Source organism: Ascidiella aspersa, chromosome 6, assembly GCF_963924565.1.
Source record: "Ascidiella aspersa chromosome 6, kaAscAspe10.2, whole genome shotgun sequence".
NCBI lineage: Eukaryota > Metazoa > Chordata > Ascidiacea > Phlebobranchia > Ascidiidae > Ascidiella > Ascidiella aspersa.
Window position 1 is genome coordinate 7,885,535 of NC_139452.1, and position 19,547 is coordinate 7,905,081.

The window sequence follows — 19,547 nt, forward strand, 5'->3', positions numbered from 1 at the left end:
GAGTCATTATGCAAACAATTTACGTTCGTCAGCTTAATGCCAGTCAGACAGTCTGTCAAGTAGGCGCGTTTGTGTTATTTGTTTGCAACTAATGAATCTAGCCTTATAGGAATGCAGGAACTAAGTTAGTTTATCCACATAAAAACTTCAATGCTACTGTAAATGTGATAGGTATTATTTATGGAAATGCCCTTTAAAAATGCAGATATGCCAAAAATAATTTGTTTTGGCTTGTTATTATTTCGTTGTGAGACAGTAATGATACAGATTTTGTATTTTGAAAATGAAATTGATTGGTAACAATTCTGCAAAATCTGAAGGAAATTAATAGATAACAGTTGAAATATTAACAAAATTAATAACGCAGATTAGGAAATAAGAACTTCACCAACCCTTCACTGAAGGTTGCTGAAAGGAAGGTTGTACAATGTACAGTGCTAGACATATGAAATAAAAAAATGTTTCCATTGTGTGTTTCTACTTTAATTATATCCTAGATATTCTGGTGCCTCAACCATCGATGGTGTTCTTGTGATTTCGTCATTAAGTGGTTTGTTGCTATATTAAGTATGTGCGTTTCGGCGCTCCAACCGTAGGTGCTTTTAGTATCATCACCTTTGGTGTTTTAATGATTTGTTTCAGTGTCTGAAGTTATGATGCCGTAACGATTATGAATAATTTTGTTCGTCAACCATCATATGTGTGCTGCATATTTTTACAATCATTGGTGTTTGGTGATTTAATTTTTAAGGGTGTTTCGTTGCTGCGAGTATTATTATGGTGTTTGAATCACATATTCATTCTGGTAAAACCACATATTCGTTTCTTCCAGAGACTATGTTAATGATCTTATGCCTGGACGATAGGTGTTCAGAGGGTTCAACCTCATAGATTTTCTGGTACGTCAATAAAATGTTGCGATCTGTTACCTGAATCAAAATTCAATTGTTCCTTAATACGAGTTTGTTGTTCCATGCCTGAACGATCATTGGTGTTTGGGGTTTAACTATCGCACGTCGTTTGGTGCTTAAACAATCATGGATACTCTGGTGTCTGACCCGTTATATTTTTCTGCTGCCCTAAGTATCATGTAAGTTATCCTTCTTCACCAACCACGGGTGTGCAGTTGTCTTTAAGTCACCATATACGTTTATATGTCATAATTTTAAGGGGTTTTGTGGTGCCAAAACGTTAATAGGTGTTCTCGTGGCACGGTGATTTATGTTAGCATTATTAGAGTGTTTGATGATTTATTTAGCATTATTAGTTTTGATTAGATATAAATGTATTTTGAAAGTGCGAAAATTAAACATATGAGCGACGTTAGAAGTTCTCATCGAGTCAGCTGCCCCCACAATGGTTGACATTTTAATTGAAAAGATATTTTTCATAGAACTCTTTTTTGGAACACTATATACGGATCTGTTCATAAGTTCAATGGTGAAAATAACGGCCCAAATAGACGTTAAAAGCGACATGCTTTATTTTCAAACGTTTCGGCAATTTCACTGATGATGGCATTAGAAATTGCCGAAACGTTTGAAAATAAAGCATGTCGCTTTTAACGTCTATTTGGGCCGTTATTTTCACCATTGAACTCTTTTTTGTTATTTAAATTTAACATATCTTAAATTGTGCTGTTTCTAAACCGATGTTTGTATGTACGAAGTAGGTGAAGGTGTAATTTAAAGTAGCGGTTTTATTGCATTCTGCCTTTAACACCAGCACGGAATATGAAGGTCATAGTGGCTGGTTTACCCAAAACCGGTACGAAGACAATGTACGCGGCTTTAGGTCAACTCGGCTTTAATGTTTACGATTTCATGGAGAACTTCTATTTCCTTGGAGACGATTGGGTGAGAACAATAAGAGAAGGAGCAAAAGTTGAAGATTTCAGGAGAATGTACAAAGACGTGGACGCTGTGACGGATGGCCCGAGTTGCTATTACTGGGAGGAGATACTGGAAGCCTTTCCTGATGCTAAGGTACCGTACATTATATATATATAATAAAATGTAGCACAAAACTGTAGCTTGACGTTTTTTTTAAGTGACCAAATTTTGTTTATATGCCTAACGATATAAGTTACGGTACAGAACTTAGTAAACCGAAAATCAGTTTGTTTGGATGTTATATATATATGTCATATTATAACATCCAAACAAAGTGATTTTCGGTATATTAAGTTCTGTAGGCCTATACTTACTTTTATCAAGCCTAAAGAGGTTTGGGAGGTCAATCGGTTTTAGGTTCTGGTTTGGAACAATATGTGCTTCCCTATGTAAATATTAGATATAGCAAACTATTTAAAGTTAAATTAAAATGAGAACTATACTTTCCGCCTTGCAGATTGTTCTGACGATTCGTGACGAGGAATCTTGGTATAACAGCCTCATGAAACAAGCTGCTGCTCTGAATAACGACATAAGATACATATCTCTACTAACCTTCTGTTTCTCGGGGTGGAGGCTCTTTAAATTTCGAACAGCAGTTTGTAAGTAAACTTCCACATGTGTGTGCATTGCTGGCATCCTTCCTCGTTTTTTCTAAAGCTAAATCGATAATACCGGACATCTTTAGTTTCCATAACTGGATGTTTTGGTGCCTGGCCTTGGTCAACCGTACGTCCCTACAAAGAAGAAGCTATAAAGCGATTGTTTCGGAAACACAATCGGAATGTTTTACAGGTCAGTTTTGTTTGCTATTTTAAATCAAGCAAACATTGATTGTAGATTGCCATAGCTTGCGGTTAGTGCCAAATTCCTTCCATAAGATGACATAATTACACATCAAACACGACTGTAATATTTCCATCGAATGTACGATTAAAGCCAACGCAATTTTTTACTATGAGTAACGAACTGTACCATTTACATAGCCATAGCAATTTGTTTAACGAAGTAAGCAGAAAAGCCAGTTAAACACCCATATTGCTAACAAAATTCTTACATTTTAGAAACACGTCAACTAAGATATTTTAGGATTTACAAGAAGTATTATAAAAATACTCTCTTGGTTTACAGAACGCCCCGAAAGACAAGCTGCTTGTCTATGAAGTAAAGCAAGGTTGGAAACCACTCTGCGACTTTTTGGGGGTCGAGGTTCCCGATCGTGAGTTCCCGTACAAGAATAAAGGGGCGAGTATGATGGATGACTTGCGACGAGAAGACAAGATCATGCGTCGCTTAGTAACTGAGCTGAACGTTTCACTTGCGGTTCTGCTAGTTTTGATTGGGATCGCTTTTTTCGCGCTTTTCTCTTCAAAATAGGTTTACGACGTTGGTTAACCCCATAGTTGTATCAACTTTTGCGATGTACAAACATGGCAACTGGAACGGCGAAAGACTAAGGATTAAAATATTGTTTACTTCCCAACTATTTAGACAAGAAAGTATTGAATATGTTAAATTATATTTCTATATGCGGTACACCAAATTCTTGTTTAGAATTTGGGTCATAATCCAATTGCTACATACAATTATCTTGCGCATCGGAGTTTTAATAATTCAGAAATGGTTTATTGAGCCCAAATCTCCAATATATTGGATATGGTATTGTATATTTCCTTTCTTTTACGCGTTAACCGACGTACTGAAAAATGCCATTTGGCCGTAAGCAGGGGCGCCCGCAGAAAATTTTCCAGGGGGGGGGGCAATCAGGGGCGTAACCAAAAAATCGAAAAGGGGGGTCCTGAATTTTCAACTTAGGGAATTCCCCTATTTTTCGTTTGAAGTTTATGAATAGTGACGTCATAAAACAGTGACAGCATGACGTCATAGAATGGTGATTGCAAGACGTGATAAAAAAAACTAATCAGAAACAGCCAAGTACGTCCAGCAAAAGCGACCAGGCGCCAGCTGCGAAATCACGGTGAACCAAGACCGTGAAATATGTGTGATTAATTTTGGTTGAATTACACATATTTCGACTATCAGCAGCGCAAGTTCCATGAACGGAACGAGCGCTAAATTACAAGCACGTCTTTCACCACCTGCAATACTAAAACAAAGAGGCATGACCCAATTACTTAAAAAGCACGCCGCTTCGAACAGTTTGTTAAACCATGAAAAAAACGAACAAAAAACGATAATATCACTTACAAAAAGGGGGTAAGAACTCCCGCTCCCCTGGATACACCAATGGGGGCAATGGATAATAATATGTTTAGCCTTCATAAGTAATACATATCACACTTATACATAATACTAATAATCGCATTTTGAAATTCCAGGGGGGGCAAGTGCCCCCCTTTGCCCCAACCCCCCCCCCGTGCGGGCGCCCATGGCCGTAAGGCTAAACATATTTGTACTAAATACAAAATATACTACAAAGACTGCTAAAACTGTTTACATCTTCTCAGCAGCAAAGTCTCGTAGGCTACAAATAGACACAGTTTAAAGATATTTTATAAGCTGCTTTGTAAAATACGAAAAAAGGGTTTGGTAAAAACAACTTATTGATTTGAAGGATCGATCAACTTCTCCGAACCTAACAATGAGCATTTACTTGATGTGTTATTGTTTGCTTAGTTATTCACACAAAAGCAGTCGAGCATGTTTTATACACTCAACAATATTTCTGCTTGGCATCGATTTTGCGGGTGACTATTTTGTCCACTTTTGTTCACGTAAATATTTTGAGATTATGTGGGCTGTTTGAAAGGCTGTAGCAACATTTAAACTTAAGGTATCTCTAAAATGGTTTGACATGGTATTTATAGGTATATATGGGTGTCCTATAATACAGTGGTCTCCAACCTGCGGGTCGCGACCTCAATTGGGGTAGCCTAAAATTTTTCTGGGATCGCCACCACTCACCATGTTTTTGCTGTTTTAGTGCGATTCATGTATTTCGTTTTCTTCACAATGACGTCACAATAATAAACGTGACTCATACATGACAAAGTAAGCTTTTGTTTATGTTGCATAAAATATATGTTTTTTAGCTCTTATAAGACCTGCTATTCGTTGCACCGATTTTAGCAAATAAATAAATTTTGTGAGTTAACTAATTTTTCCGTTTTCAACCACATGGTTTTGTTTAACAAAATTCGGCGCCATGAGCTATTTAAAACGAAACATTGTAAATCGCTTGGGACATGCGGTTATGCTTATGCAAAGTGGAGCCGTGTTTGCAGAAACTATAGTGGACATTATACAGGCGCAACCATCACACTGAATGTAATTTACTGCTGAAACAAATTGACATTTTGGTGCACAAATGTAACAACAGTTCTCTGGAAATGTGTATAATTCGCATACTCTCTCGAGTTACTTTGTTCCAACATTATTTAAAATATTTTTATACTTTATTACAAAATGGGGCCGCAATGTAAATTCTGATTTCATTTTTATTAAATTGGGGTCGTTTGTTAAAAAGGTTTGAGACCACTCCTATAATAGGCTTACCATATGTCCTATTTTAGGAGGATTTGTCCTATTTTCTCAAGAAAACTGAATGGTCCTCCGAGGACGCTCAACAATGTCCTAATGTCCTCTTTTTTACATTTCGAGTTAGTTGCTTATACTCCAAGAAATTCATAGGGTGCGTGAGCTCAAAGTTAATATTCAATTTTTCGCAATGATTTTAATGGTTTCGTTTGGGTTGTACACCACTCCTACATCGCTGTACAAACTCTGCTTTTTCAAACTTTTGTTAACTTCATTTAGCACAAAGTCTTTTTGAGTGCCATTGCATGTTTTCATATCGCCGAACCACTTTTTATCCACATTTTACATAATTGGATAACAGGCTAGCAACAGGGGGACTCAAATTAAATAAGTTATAAATTATAATGTTGAAGAGGAAAACTCTGTTTACTTATAAGCTACGCCAGAAGTATCCTTGTTTCAGAAAAGGATGGATTAATTTCGAAGCTGAATACTTTACTTGTGGCTATGACACCTTTTTCTCAAACGTAACAATTCTACTTTCGTTTTACTTGCATGCAAAAAATGTCCTCTTTTTGGGTGTTGATAATATGGTAGTCCTATCATATAATCACGGTAACTACAAGCTACAATGCTTAAATATTTGCTCATTACTCTGAAAACAAATCTTTTAAGTTGTTTAATTTCATGATGGTTTTTAAGTAAAATAAAAAACATCGTATCTCTAACTGCAATTATACATTGTTCGTGTATAAAATATCATTGAAAATGCTAACAGACGCAGTAGTCAGTATAGTACCATATTGCCACCGATATTTTATACGATATTAGGTTTAATTAACACCATTTGTGTTCGAATGTTTGGTGATTATTTTCTCATACACGAAAAACGGTTATTTTTATTTTCTACAAGTGCACCACAACACGGCAAGATTTAGCAATATTATATTGTTGACGAAGCCTACAGTTAACAGATTTGTTGACGGAAAAGCAATATGGAGAATGACGTGAGGGCTCAGATAAAACAGGTTAGCAATGATATAGACAAAAACGAAACGATGCGTTATACGTTTGAACTTTTCAAAACGATGCAATACAAGTCAATACGATTAAATTCTATTTCGGCAATTTATAAGATAAACACTTACAAGATAAATTCAATTCTGTTGTAAGTGGTGGCGAATCCAGTATTTATTGAACAAAATAATTTAAGAGTTTGGTAAACTATGCATGGATCTGTACTGTAGCTTTATAATATGAATTGCAAAGCCTAGGTCGAGTAGATCGACATCTTGATTAAGACGTTTTAACTAAAGATGATACAACCTTTTTGACCTTTTTACTTTGGAAATGATTAATTATTAAGCTAATTTAGAATTGATATGACAAATATACGTCCTAAAATCAGCAACCATAAAATGGAGGCTACATCCAACGACGCAAGGTGTTGACGCAGAGCGTTCAAATTGCAAATTTTTATTTAGAGGAGACGTGACGTATTGAGCGTATATCGAAATAATTTTTGCAATCAAGATGTCAACTATTTAGCAATCAGCCAAGTTTACGCAAAAGGCAAAAACGCATATGATTCGAATTGTATTAACCACATTAATTTAGCGGCTTTGGGTCAAAAAAGTCCAATATTTAAATTTTCAAACAATATTCTCAAGGACTTCAAGGATATTACGTACACTTAAAACAGGAAAACATAAAAAGTTTTGCGTCATGTCTCCGTGTATTTGAATCCGCCGCCTCCGTGCACTAAGGTAAAGCTGTATAGCATTGCGTTACGATGATACGATTTGCAACCAGTGTACCGGTACATGGTATATTTAAATACTTAGCGGGTGTCACAGTTTTGGCTAAAATGTAGCTTGGATAATATATAATTAGAGATATATTCACATGAAAAACACCTGCATACGTAATTACTTAAACAATCTCTGGAAAGATTCTTAGCTTAGATTCTAAACGCTTCGTTATCATTTCCCTTGATATAGCTTGGCTGCTTTGTGACAGTTGTTAAAGAATGCTTGGCTGGCAAGTCCAACACTTTCGTCCTGGGCCCGTAAATGTAAAATTTGGCCAAAATTGCCAGAATGATTACGATCAGAAGCAGCACCACTCCGCCCAATACTCCACCAAGAATAACAACTGCGTAAAATGTAAATAGAACTTTAAGTATTTTAAAAAGAGAAGTGTGTAATAGCAAATAAACCTCATTTTGCGATTTGATTTTCGATCCAACAAATACAACCTATGTCGTTATCTGGATCAAGAAAAGTATGCTCAGAAGGTAAAAAAACATATTTGTAACCAATATTATCGCTTGCTTAAAGTAGTCACAAACCAAATATCACTTTACTTATTGCTGAAAACATAGAATCATCAGCGTAAAAGAGTCGTATAAATTACAAGGGCTGTCCGATAATATAGAATCGTAGCCGATACCAGATGACGAGTGGGTACAACCATGATGGTAGTGATCCGATACCAAATTACTATATAGAAATTACCACATTAGTAGCGACTTGAAACGTATATTAATGGAAAATATAGATTAACAACTAGAGGTAACTGAACTGGTACACCGGTAACACTAAACCACATTTTAGCCCCAAAAACTTGGAAAACCTATCAATTTTGTTCATTGTGCATGCTTGAAGTTAGCAATGAAGTAATTTAGTTTAGTTTTTAACGTTGTTTCGGCCAGAATTATCAGGTAGGCTCCCAGCATCGGAAAAATTCAATTATCGTACACCCCTATTGCTTACCGTTGATTCCCGAAGGATTTGCACAATCTTTGTCGGGCTCTGTTCGGTAAAATGGTCCGATGACTTGATGAAGAACTTGTTTGTCCTCAGCTTGTCGAGCACGACGGTTGTGCAAAGGGCCAAGCGACGCCTTCCATTTCCTTGGAGGGGCACAGTTCTGTTGGAAGTAAATAGCTGATTTCGTATGATCATTATCAGCTAGGCAACACTAATCAACCGCTGATAGATAGCGTATATATCTGTTTGCGGCGAAAATAGATTATTTTGTATAGTTTGACTATTTTGATGGTTATCTAATGTACGAATTGTTTGTTGTTTTTTATAGCAAACGTTTAATTTTTGTTTTAAGGCTATATATTTGGAATTTTAAACTGAAGCCTATATGCTGGACCGTTGAGTATATGGGATCGATACTTTAATATAAGGTATCGTGCGATACTTGTTATAAGATATGTTTTAAGCAAAAGTAGAATTTTCGCCCTGCAAATGTATGCTAGAAAGTCATATACCTTGGTTTAAATACCTTGGTTAAATAATTTTATGCGCTTCAATTTTATTATTTTAGCCATTTTGACAATGTTAAATCGCCTTTTAGTAAAGGATCATGCGGCCGTGCTTTTTGCAACAAAATAGTAAGGATCAATGTCGAAATAGAAAATCAAATTATCGAACTTTCCTTAATCAGGTTGCCAACTTATCCACGTTGTACTTTGTGATTCAAACAACGTGAAATCTGCTCACTGCAGTAAAACACTCAAGTCCCCCATATTTGTGCAGCAGACACTTTTCTAAGAATTTTACAATCCTTAAGTAGCCAAACTGTCCACCACAAGATCTCGCCTAAACTCTAAACTTTTCGTCACCAAATGAAATATCTTACCGGTACGCAGCTTCGGTTTGCCGAGTTGCAAACGCTCACTTCGCAATGGATGTAGAGCTTATTCTCGTCGGTGAAGCGGAACACCTGGACCTCGAAGCGAGCCTCGTTGGTCTCGCCATTTGAAACCATCTTCAGTGTGCCGCTAACGGCTTCGCTAATAGCACAACTACAGAGAAAATATTCAGAAAAAATATATATAAGTCATTTTTCAGTTGCGTGTACGACCTACGGTATAAGCTTTTGAGGTCATTTTTGTCCAAAGTACACCTATTTCTGTTCGGATAACTCTTTTGATCCCAGCAGACAAACTCAAAGGTACACTTTAAACGAAAATGAAAGTAGAACCATCCATGTTTCTACTATTGACTCCTTTGATAGGTCACCCCTTCGGTATGTAGAACTTCAAAATAGAAGCTCTGGTTTTGTGTTCAAATCTAAAGTTGTGCCAAATAATAAAACCAGGCACATTTTCAACTAAATTGAAACTAGAACTACCCATACTTTATGCTATTGATACCTGAGATAGGGTACCTCCTGGGTTTATGGAACCCCCGGTAAAAAGGCCTGGTCTTGTATTACCATCTAAAATTGTGCCAAAAAAATAAAAGCCAAGGGCAAATTTTAAACTAAAATGAAACTAAAACGACCTATAGTTTCTAATATTGAATCCATTGGTAGGTCACCGCTTAGGGTTTATGCAACCAGAAAAGAAGCTCTGGTCTTGTATTAAAATCGAAAAATGTGACAAAATATAAAATCGAAAAATGTGACAAAGTCCTTCGTGACAGCCTTGTTGTTGCTAACAGTGTAAGTATCTTATCACGGGTTTATTTTAAAGACTTTCTTTGAAAGCCCTGATATCTTGACCGATTTCGGTAATCATTCTAAAGCGGTACATTCCTTCAAAAAGTTATATATTTGACATAATACACTCTTTCACACGGCAACATGAAAACTTTAGTTTCATACCTTTCGTCGATAAGGTCGTAACGCTTTTCCGATCGTGGGTCAAACGTGGGTGTGGCCCAGCAACTTCGAAGAACAGCCTTCAAGTCAGGGTCCTCCGTATCGAAGCCAACCAGGATGTAAATGAAGTCGGTGGTCTTTGCGAAAAAGGAATAAAAGCTGAATGCTTCTAAAAATAGCTTGTTTTTCAATTTGCTGCCGCCTCTCATTGGGAGTGAATTAAGATTGACGAGATTGTGGCAGAGAGATAGCTTATAGCAAACCGCGCAGACGTGTTCGTCAGACTTTCGCAAATGTTAATCACATTAAATCTTCGCCAGCCTTACGAATAACGTACAAAGCTGTTGAGCTGTCGAAAGCCATACCAGCTTAATAAGGTCAGTGCTGATAAGAGTATCTGCTGCCAAACAAAAGTTAATACCTAAAGCTATATTCTTCCAGTTCCGTCATATCTTGCTGTGTCAAAAAAAAGTTCTTATACCTGAAAACACTGTTGACAAACGCTTTCTTGCAAAAAAACAGTGTTGCACTGAATATGTCATAATAGAAATCACCTTGACCCTTGCAAGCTAAATTTCCACACACACACACACACACACACACACACACACACACACACACACACACACACACACACACACACACACACACACACACACACACACACACACACACACACACACACACACACACACACACACACACACACACACACACACACACAAACACACAATTTGCTAGCTTTAGAGTGTTCTGCTGTTACAAAAACAGGTTATTTAAGATAAACGAAAAACATTTTGCTTACCGAAAACGTCTGTCTTGTATCGGGTGTTTCGAAGTCACTCAAAAACATGGAGGCAGTAAGTTGAAACCGACCGCTACCTTCAATCATGTTTATCGTGGTCGTGTCGATTAGTGCCTGAAAATGAGCCAAAGTTTAACTCATTGATCTATTTTCAACCTTTGGTTTCCAACATACACTGATGGTTTGGTTTATAAAAGGTTTTCTGATAAAATCCTCAAAATATTTCTCATAAGGCTTCAACTTGAACATTTTTAAGTAATGTTACCCCTTAAATAACTTATATTTCAATTACTACTGGTTAATTGTGTTGTTTTAACTTGCAATAATTGATTTTTGAACGCAACTATAAACAATACTTTCATTTAAATATTAAAAATTTAAACAATATAACCTGGAAGCTATACCTTTTGATTTTAAACCTTTTTAGATGGCATCTCATATATTTGTAAAGGTGAAATTAAATTGTCAAATTACGTGTTTGGGGGTAATAACTCACAGGTTGAGCACCGCTCACACACCATATCAGATCAACAGATACGCAAACAGTCTATTTCAACACTTTGCATGTCAAGCAATGTACAACTGGTTACCGTATAGTTAAGTGTTACGAGGTGGCCAACCGCCCGAAATGCGCAGCTGAAAGGAATCTTCAAGGTACTACCGGTGAACACGATGCTGTTGGGGTCGGGAAACGAACGCACTTCGTTGTTGTAAATAAGGTGGGTTGCGTTTCTCTGTAAACAAAAAGTTTATGTCATAAGTATCAATGTGGTTTTACCGTCTAACTGCAAAGATGTGAAATGTGCGATTTAAGCTAGAGTACAACTAAAATAATTTAGGACATAATTTAAATAAAAACATTTGGCCTGCCCGACGAAGCACTTTACGGATTATATAAGTTTTGAAAGGAATTCTGATAAAAGCTTTTGATCTATTTAAGGAAACATAAACTTGAAAAAGCGAAAAATTCATAGTTGCCTTGATCAAACTCCGCGATTTAGTTAAAGGTCGCAATGTTTTACACGAATTGCAATCTTGGACGGCCATCTTATAAAACTAACCGTAAGGGTTAACCTCTGATTTCTTAAAATTAAGGAGTCATATTTATAAGTAAAATCCTTTAGGAATAGAAGTACCGTTCATAGCGGTATAGAGGTTAAGAAATGTCGAATCTTATTGGTTTTGACTTGCTCGTCGCATTTCGCGTCGACCACCTTTTTTATAATTATAGTCATATGTTTTACAAATTTCTAATCGCCAAAAAGTTTATTTTTCGAAGACTCTGCTTTGTAGTATACTTACCCGAACTTTGGTGCCACAAATGGAGCCGAGTTTGCCTGACACGACGAATATGTAGCTGTCGTTGTCCGAACTTATTTGAGGCTTGCAGGATTTCTCGTTTAGGTGCATCGTGTTTTCATCTGCGCTGTAGCGATTGGCCATGCGAACCGGCATGCTAAGCCGGATCTCAGTCGCAGAGCAGAAAATGACCAGGCTGACTAAAGTTAAAGGAACATAAAAAGAGTCGTTTTTCGATATTCTCGCTTTTGCCTTGCAAGCTTTTAGTTACGAAATACATGTTAAGGAAAGCTAATGTGAGTCTGAAGCTGGTAGTTTGCCCACGACTATGTTGAATGAATCCTAGCCAAAGTTTGCCAAATGTTGTTTTTTATGCAGATAACAGTTTAGCGCAGTGGTTCTTAACCGGGGTGCCGCGGCAACCTGGGACACCATTTCTAATCCTCAAGGATGTCGCGACATATTTGGGAATCGTTAAGAATATGATTTTTGCTTAACTCCCACAACTTTTTGTGTAAGATTTGATTATAATAAATCCAATTATAACCTATACGCTGTATACTGTAGAGTTGAAGTGTGTTGTTCTAGTTCGGTTTATTTTGACATTCTAGTGAAATACCTACGGAAAATCTTATAGGGTTGCCGCAATCTATTTATTATTTCTGGGGGGTGCCGCTGGCCATAAAAGACTGAGAACCACTGGTTTAGCGTAAAACCGACTAACAAGTGTCGCACAACTATTTGGTAGTACAATAACTATATTGAAAGCAATTCATTTACTTAATATTCCATCATTTGTCTACTCTTTCTACTGAAATACAATATTAAAATGACAAAATCGACAACATTTTATAAAAGCAAAAATAAAAAGCTGACCGAGTAACCAAGGTTTTCTACACCTTAAGGTTTTTTCCTTGAATTGAAATTCCGACTTCACGATTTTCGACTGAAAAATATTTTTAACCAATACGTATGTGCGATAGTTAATATCCGGACTCAATTTTCCATATTAGTTAACATAACTGAATTTAAATAAATAGCGATAGAAGTACCGAGTTTGGACATCGGGTTGGACGTTCTTTCTTATTCCTATACTGCTATACCTTACACGGGGTACACATTTGAGTGAATATCGACGACCTGTCGTAATTCAATGTGTCGCAGCAACCTCTTTCACATAAGTAAGGGATGTAATCCTGGAGAAAGCCTTAATGTAAAGGTGAACAAATATAAGACAAACGTTACGTGTGCAGTTGCGTCCATCTCCTTCGTAACCTGGAGGGCATTTGCACGAAAAAGATCCGGGCATGTTGGTGCATATGCCGTGTGAGTCGTCGCAGTCGTGGATCTCAAACGAGCATTCGTCGATATCTTTATACATTAGACTCTTGTGGTAAGCTTTAGAGTACAGTACAAGGTTTACTTTTCATTTTTAAAAATATGACAAATAAATAGCAAGTCTTGTTCGAGTCTCGTTATATATTGATTCTTAATCTTTATAGAGAAATCAGGTAGCATTGTATAAAGACAAATTGTATTGAATTCTCGACAAGCTTTAGCAAAACCGTCATCAGGTCAAAGGTCAAAGTATATGATTTTTTAACCTAATAAAGCACGGTTGTGCGAAAGAATTCAATACAATTTGCCTTTATACAGTGCTACCTGATTCCTCTATTTAGAATTAGACAAATACAACCGTATACAAAGCTTACTTTTTATAATTTACAACTTCCAGGTGAATAGACTGATAAAGTCTGAGACCAGAGTGGACATAAAAAATCATTTGTTAACTTCTAAATAAAAAACAAACGAAAAGAAATGCTTCTGTAAGTTACCGATACAGTTTGTTCCGTCTCCAGAGAAGCCAGCCTTACAAGTGCAGGTAAAAGAACCGTCAGTGTTTGTACAAGTTGCATCATCATGGCACGTGTTAAGTGAAGGATCGCATTCGTCAATATCTGAAGGACAAGTGTCAAGACATGCTGGTTAACCGACTACTTGAAGTGTATTAGGAGAATGATTAAGCGAAAAGAGAGGATTTCAACGTTTCTCTGTGGATCCCTTGGCGGAGTTGAATTATGATGGGGGGTCCACGAGGGCATAGTTGAAATCCTTATGCATTTTTAAAATTGGGAGATTTTATTTAAAAGAAAATAAATTCTTTGAAAAAAACGCTTTGGCGTCTTCTTTTGAAATATATTTAGACCTAATTTCAGTTTATAGTTGGGAAAAGTTTGACTAAAACGAAAGGCTTCTTAAGTTTATTTAAAAAGTATGTCACGCCGACGCTGGCCCACGCAAAACAAAATAAAATAGGGGTCTGTAAACAAACACCTGACCTAAAGCAAACCTATTTTTGTCGTTTCATTTGAACTAATAATTTTTTGTTAAATGCTGCTTAACAAGTTTACCCAATACTCGTCCTATATAATTCCAATTTAAAAAGTTCAATTCAACCCTCGTCTGTCACATGGTTATGGAAACAAATTGCTTTTTTACGTCAAGCAAAACTTGCACCTGTCTACATATATCATAGAATACAAGTAACTCAAGTAACCAAGATTAAAACTTTAAAAATTAAAACAAATTCTAAGACGTTAAAAAACATATTAAATAATAAAAGCCAAAAAGGTCGAGTATAGATCGACATCATGTGACTTAATGTGATCCCATAAACTGACGATGATACAAGCTCGTATCGAAACGTCTTATTATCAAGATAATGTCGATCTACTCGACCTTTTTGGCTTTGAAATTTATTATCTAGCCACATTTCAGATCAGTGCATAGTGTACCCGAATATTAAATAATAATTTAAAGTTTAATTGGTAAATTTAGTGTTACCCATGCAGTTCGTTCCATTTCCAGTGTAACCGTTCTCGCAATAGCACGAATACGATCCTATATGGTCCACACAATACGCATTTGGATGGCACACTTTGGTGGGTTCGACACATTCATTTGGAACTGAAAGAACAAAAGCGTCAGACAGGTAACGTCGATTCCAATTACAACCCTTTAATGATAAGTTACGCCCAAATAATAGTAAATACAACGTCATAGTAAGATATATGTAAACAACGAAATAGTTCTCTCAAGACGGGTTATCCGATGAACAAGGATACTGTATTTATTTATGCTTTTATTCAAAAAATAAAATTCCATAAAGAAGCGTAATAAAATTATGAAAAAGTAAATTATTTTAATAAAAGCTACTCTTTTCAATTGACCGTTTTGGAATTTATCTTGTTGATCTTAAAAATTTAACAACTGGTAAATCCGAAAGCTATATGGCAACAAACTGTATGACCTGTCGAAGTCAAGCGAATTCGGATTAAGTTGCAGCGTATCATTAATTTACAATATTTTTGCGTGGGCGCCGATCATATATAGGCTTACCACGCTGCAGAGTCTGGTTACGCTAGTCCAGACGCAAAATATTTGCTCGAAGCTAGAAAAATCGTCTGCGCTCTTGTTTAGGTTAAAAACATTTCGGTTTGCGGTATGTCGCGCCATTGTTGCACTACACGAAATTACGAAACGCGATAGTGGAGTAGAAAAATGGATTTATTGAAATATTTTCTGATTTTGTGTTTATTTGTGTGACAGCTCAGAACGGCAAAAAAGTTTTTTTACGTTACCTGAAAACGGCCGAAAAGAATACACTACAGGAACTAGGACAACGGATGCTACAACCTTATGAAACATCTTAACTCAGAGGGTTCTGCAGAAGTTGCGTCAACAACAGCAATAAAATACCCGGATTATTTTGCGTCGGTGACCCGATTTAATTTGTAAAATATTACTAAGCGACATTAATTGAAGGGGGAGATACCTTCCTGAACGAATTAAGGGTACATAAGAACTGTAAAATAAGTTTATACCTTTGGTTTGACTTATACCATTTGAAAATAGCGTTGCATCATCATCGCTAAGATGCGTTGTTGTTCTGGCATATTTATTTATTTATTTATTGTAAGGTTTTCTACACCCTGAAGTATTTAGTACAGTTCAAATGGATGTTTAAATAGTTCAAATGAACTTATTGGCAGAGAGAAGTCATTTTTTTGTAACGCGAGCGGTAATACAGGTTAATTGCCGCTCTAGCAGTAAACATTAAGCGTACAGCCGACACAACAAACATGGTTGGCACCCGCGCTTCGTAAGAGTTCCTGTATACCTTCGCAAATAACACGTTTCAGGTCGATACAGGCATTGTCGTCCATCTTATGATTGTAACCGAAGAGTTGTCCACAATGCTGGTTGCCAGCTATGTTGTTCGGTTCTCCGACATGAAAAAAGCTGTTTTCCGGGGTCAATTCGACCCCATCAATCCACTCCCATGCACCCTCTTCCGCGAGGTCCGTCGCACCGATCCAAAAACTGATTAGTTCTTCCGGTGCTGAGATAGGAATCAGGTTGGTTAAGATGTACCTGAAAACAAGTAAGATCAATTTGGAAAAATAATAATTTAAGTGTTTTAGTATAACTATTATTCAGATGCTATTTTCTTGAATTTTATAGTTGACTGGTATGTAATGCGAATCGTATTTTTAAGGGTCGCACAATATTCCCGTCGCTAAAGTTTATGGCTTTTGGGTTTTGAATGTTAGTAATTTTGTATTTGTGAAAAAGTTGGGAACAACTAAATTCGCCTTGTTATGTTAAATGTTTATAAACTTGCAAAGTTGGGACGATTTGTAATTGCAAATAGAGCCGAGTTTTTGCCATACTTGACATTTTGTAAATCACGTAAAGTATTCTAAGAAATTCTATCGAGCAACAAACTTAAAAAAAAAAAAATATATATATGGGTTAGAACACATTTTAGTCGTTTAAATATAAGGTTAATAAGACAGACATGTAACATCGTACTTGCGGATCGTCGTGTTTCTGAATCCATACGTTATCAGATCGGCTCCAATCGACTTGCAATAATCACGTGCATCTTGCCAAGTTCTGGTGCGGTTATCGACGTAATAGTGACGTAGGATGTTTTGGAGCTCCAAATCTGTATAAGAATAATTGGTGAAATGGCAAAAAGTGTTCTAACTTAAAGCATTAACAAGAACATATAACGTACGCTGTTTGTGAGTCATTTTCTGATGTTATCGTATAAGAAACATCAATAAACGTTAGGTTTAAGTGCAACACATCTCAGACATCGTTATTACTTGTCAATGTTAACTGCTAACAATTCGGGTGTCAGATACATGACATTATATTGCGATATCAATACACAATATATTCTATACCAGCGGTTCCCAGACTGGGGTCCTTGGACCAACTGGGGTCCGTACAACAGTTTCAGAGGGTCCACAAGGAGAGTTAGTCTTTACTATTTTAAACATTAGTCATTAACGAATGTTTTTAAACATTAGAATTAGACTATGTTTAAAACATTTTTAGTCTGTAGTTATGCTTTATTATTCGATAAAATAGCGTGTTTGTTGATGTCTCTTGTGACATCATAAGGCATCTATAAGGCTGAACTGTGACCTGCTATCAACGAATCGTTTGCGACTGCACCAGTGTACTACAAGAAACATGGGTCAACTGACCCTTGAATTTTTATAGGGCCGCGAAATATCAAAATAATTGCAAAGGGTCCGCCAGGCAAACTTTTTATAAAAGTTCAGGAACCGCTGTTCTACACCAAGAACCGATCCGAAACCAAAAAATACTATGCTCGAAAGTTTTAAGTTAAAACAATGTAAGTAGACGTAATTGAAACTTTAAAAACTAATTTTTCAATTTATTAGGTCACAACTTCCTTTAGCATTAAGACGTTTAGTTATCTCCAGTTGCTGACCCACTTTGTTGATAAGATTGTACCTTTAACATTATATCGCGATCCGACAGCAAATAAAGTCTTTAGTATGCTCAAACGTTTTAAGTTAAAACGACGATAGTAAACAAAATTGAAAATTCAAACGGCGATTTTTCCGATTTATTAAAAATCGTTGTAAAGTTTAGCTATCTCCAGTTGCTATAGTCTACTTGTCATTGATAAGATTATCTTTAACATTATAATCGCTGCAATCGCTGGAATCATGTCTAAATATCTTGTATTATTTGGTATCGGTCAGCACCGATGTCGGACGAGTCCCTATACTACCACTACCTGGCATCGAATATCGGTAGCGATCCGATAGGACATCCCTACCAACGATATTGTGATTGCAAGCCAGTTTAACCTGCCTATAAAAAGAAATTGACTTGATAAATTGTAAAGTCACGTAAATATGATTGTGCCACGTATTTTGGTCGAGGTTTTTTAAAATTTAAATGTCGCTTTGTGCAATAAGAAAATTGTAGACTTTTCTGAAAAGATGATGGCTGATATTCTATCTGTGCAGAACGTTATGCGCCATTAAGCATGAATCCGTTTATGGCATTTGTTACATGTAAATAACTACCGGTATGACCTTTATAAACAATAAAGTATAATTTTGTCGGTTTACCTGCTTGTGTGCTTTCATCAGTTGACGAAAACCCTTTAAAGATCAAGAGCAGCGTAAACAAATGTAATTTCAAGTCTTATACAATGTAAAAGATTATTGACGAAACAGAGCGGTCTATGTTGTTTATATGCAGGGTATATTAGTTTTACCACAAACAAACACACGTTTAATATAATATGATAGAAAAGTATATTTGCAAAAAGACAATATTGTAATATATTCATTACCTGATTGCGCGTTCACAGCGGTTGATATTGAACCTAAACACACATGCGAATTAAAATGTGTGTTAAAGCAACCTACGGAACAGATTAAACTTCGTGACTCGGACGAAACCAAATATATTTAGGGTGAAACTTTAGATTAAGCTGATGTTGGTGATATTTGCTGTCGAGGAAGTCCCTTTGGTTCTGAATGGATTTTTATAAACTTTTTGAAACCAACCCCGTGTTTTGCTTTAGCTTTGTGTTATTCGTAATGTTAATTGTCTTATCTAAGTATACCCTTTGTTAGTATCCCACACTTATTATGTTAAGGTATTTTATTTTATATTATAAATCATAACTGCAGAGTCTGATTTTTTCTTACCTGAGCTCACGACAATAACTGTTAAAATTAAAGCGATTTGCATGACTGAATTAGGTTCAAAATCAGTGAAAACAAACTTGATTCAGTACTATTCGAAATAATGTAATTTTTGCTGAAACAAGATATATATAAAAATTAAAAAGTGGAAAACGGTACGTATTAGTTCACAACTGCAGGTAATTGCTTTTTATTTTCTTATCAATTTGCTTTTTTATTTTCTATCGATTTTAAAATTGCTACCTTCGCGTTAAACTCGGCAAATAGCTTTGCCATTTAGAAGAATTCCGTTGGCTGTGACATTTATGTTTTTTCAACAATATATCCTCTGCCAACGTTATATTTTGCTTAAAACTTTACCACTGAGACATGTTAAAATCAGAA

The 19,547-nt window shown here is 36.2% G+C and overlaps 2 protein-coding genes across 2 annotated transcripts; one reads left to right on the forward strand and one right to left on the reverse strand.

The window, feature by feature from the left end:
* The first annotated feature begins 1,674 nt into the window (after positions 1-1,674).
* LOC146139465 (uncharacterized) lies at positions 1,675-5,812 on the forward strand. Its single transcript, XM_083393102.1, has 4 exons — positions 1,675-1,985; positions 2,350-2,494; positions 2,581-2,687; positions 3,024-5,812. Exons 1-4 carry the CDS (start codon positions 1,734-1,736, stop codon positions 3,267-3,269), a joined length of 750 nt encoding a protein of 249 aa, XP_083249228.1. The 5' UTR covers positions 1,675-1,733; the 3' UTR covers positions 3,270-5,812.
* A 475-nt stretch (positions 5,813-6,287) lies between these two features.
* On the reverse strand, positions 6,288-19,279 carry LOC146139466 (uncharacterized). The gene is made up of 15 exons (XM_083391943.1): positions 19,167-19,279; positions 18,806-18,838; positions 18,579-18,611; positions 16,990-17,125; positions 16,295-16,548; positions 14,959-15,081; positions 13,950-14,072; positions 13,360-13,485; positions 12,118-12,314; positions 11,406-11,549; positions 10,816-10,929; positions 10,014-10,147; positions 9,045-9,210; positions 8,165-8,321; positions 6,288-7,544 (listed from the first exon to the last, which is right to left on the reverse strand). The coding sequence occupies exons 1-15, from the start codon at positions 19,207-19,209 to the stop codon at positions 7,351-7,353; spliced, it is 1,977 nt and encodes a 658-aa protein (XP_083248069.1). The 5' UTR covers positions 19,210-19,279; the 3' UTR covers positions 6,288-7,350.
* Positions 19,280-19,547: the final 268 nt, after the last annotated feature.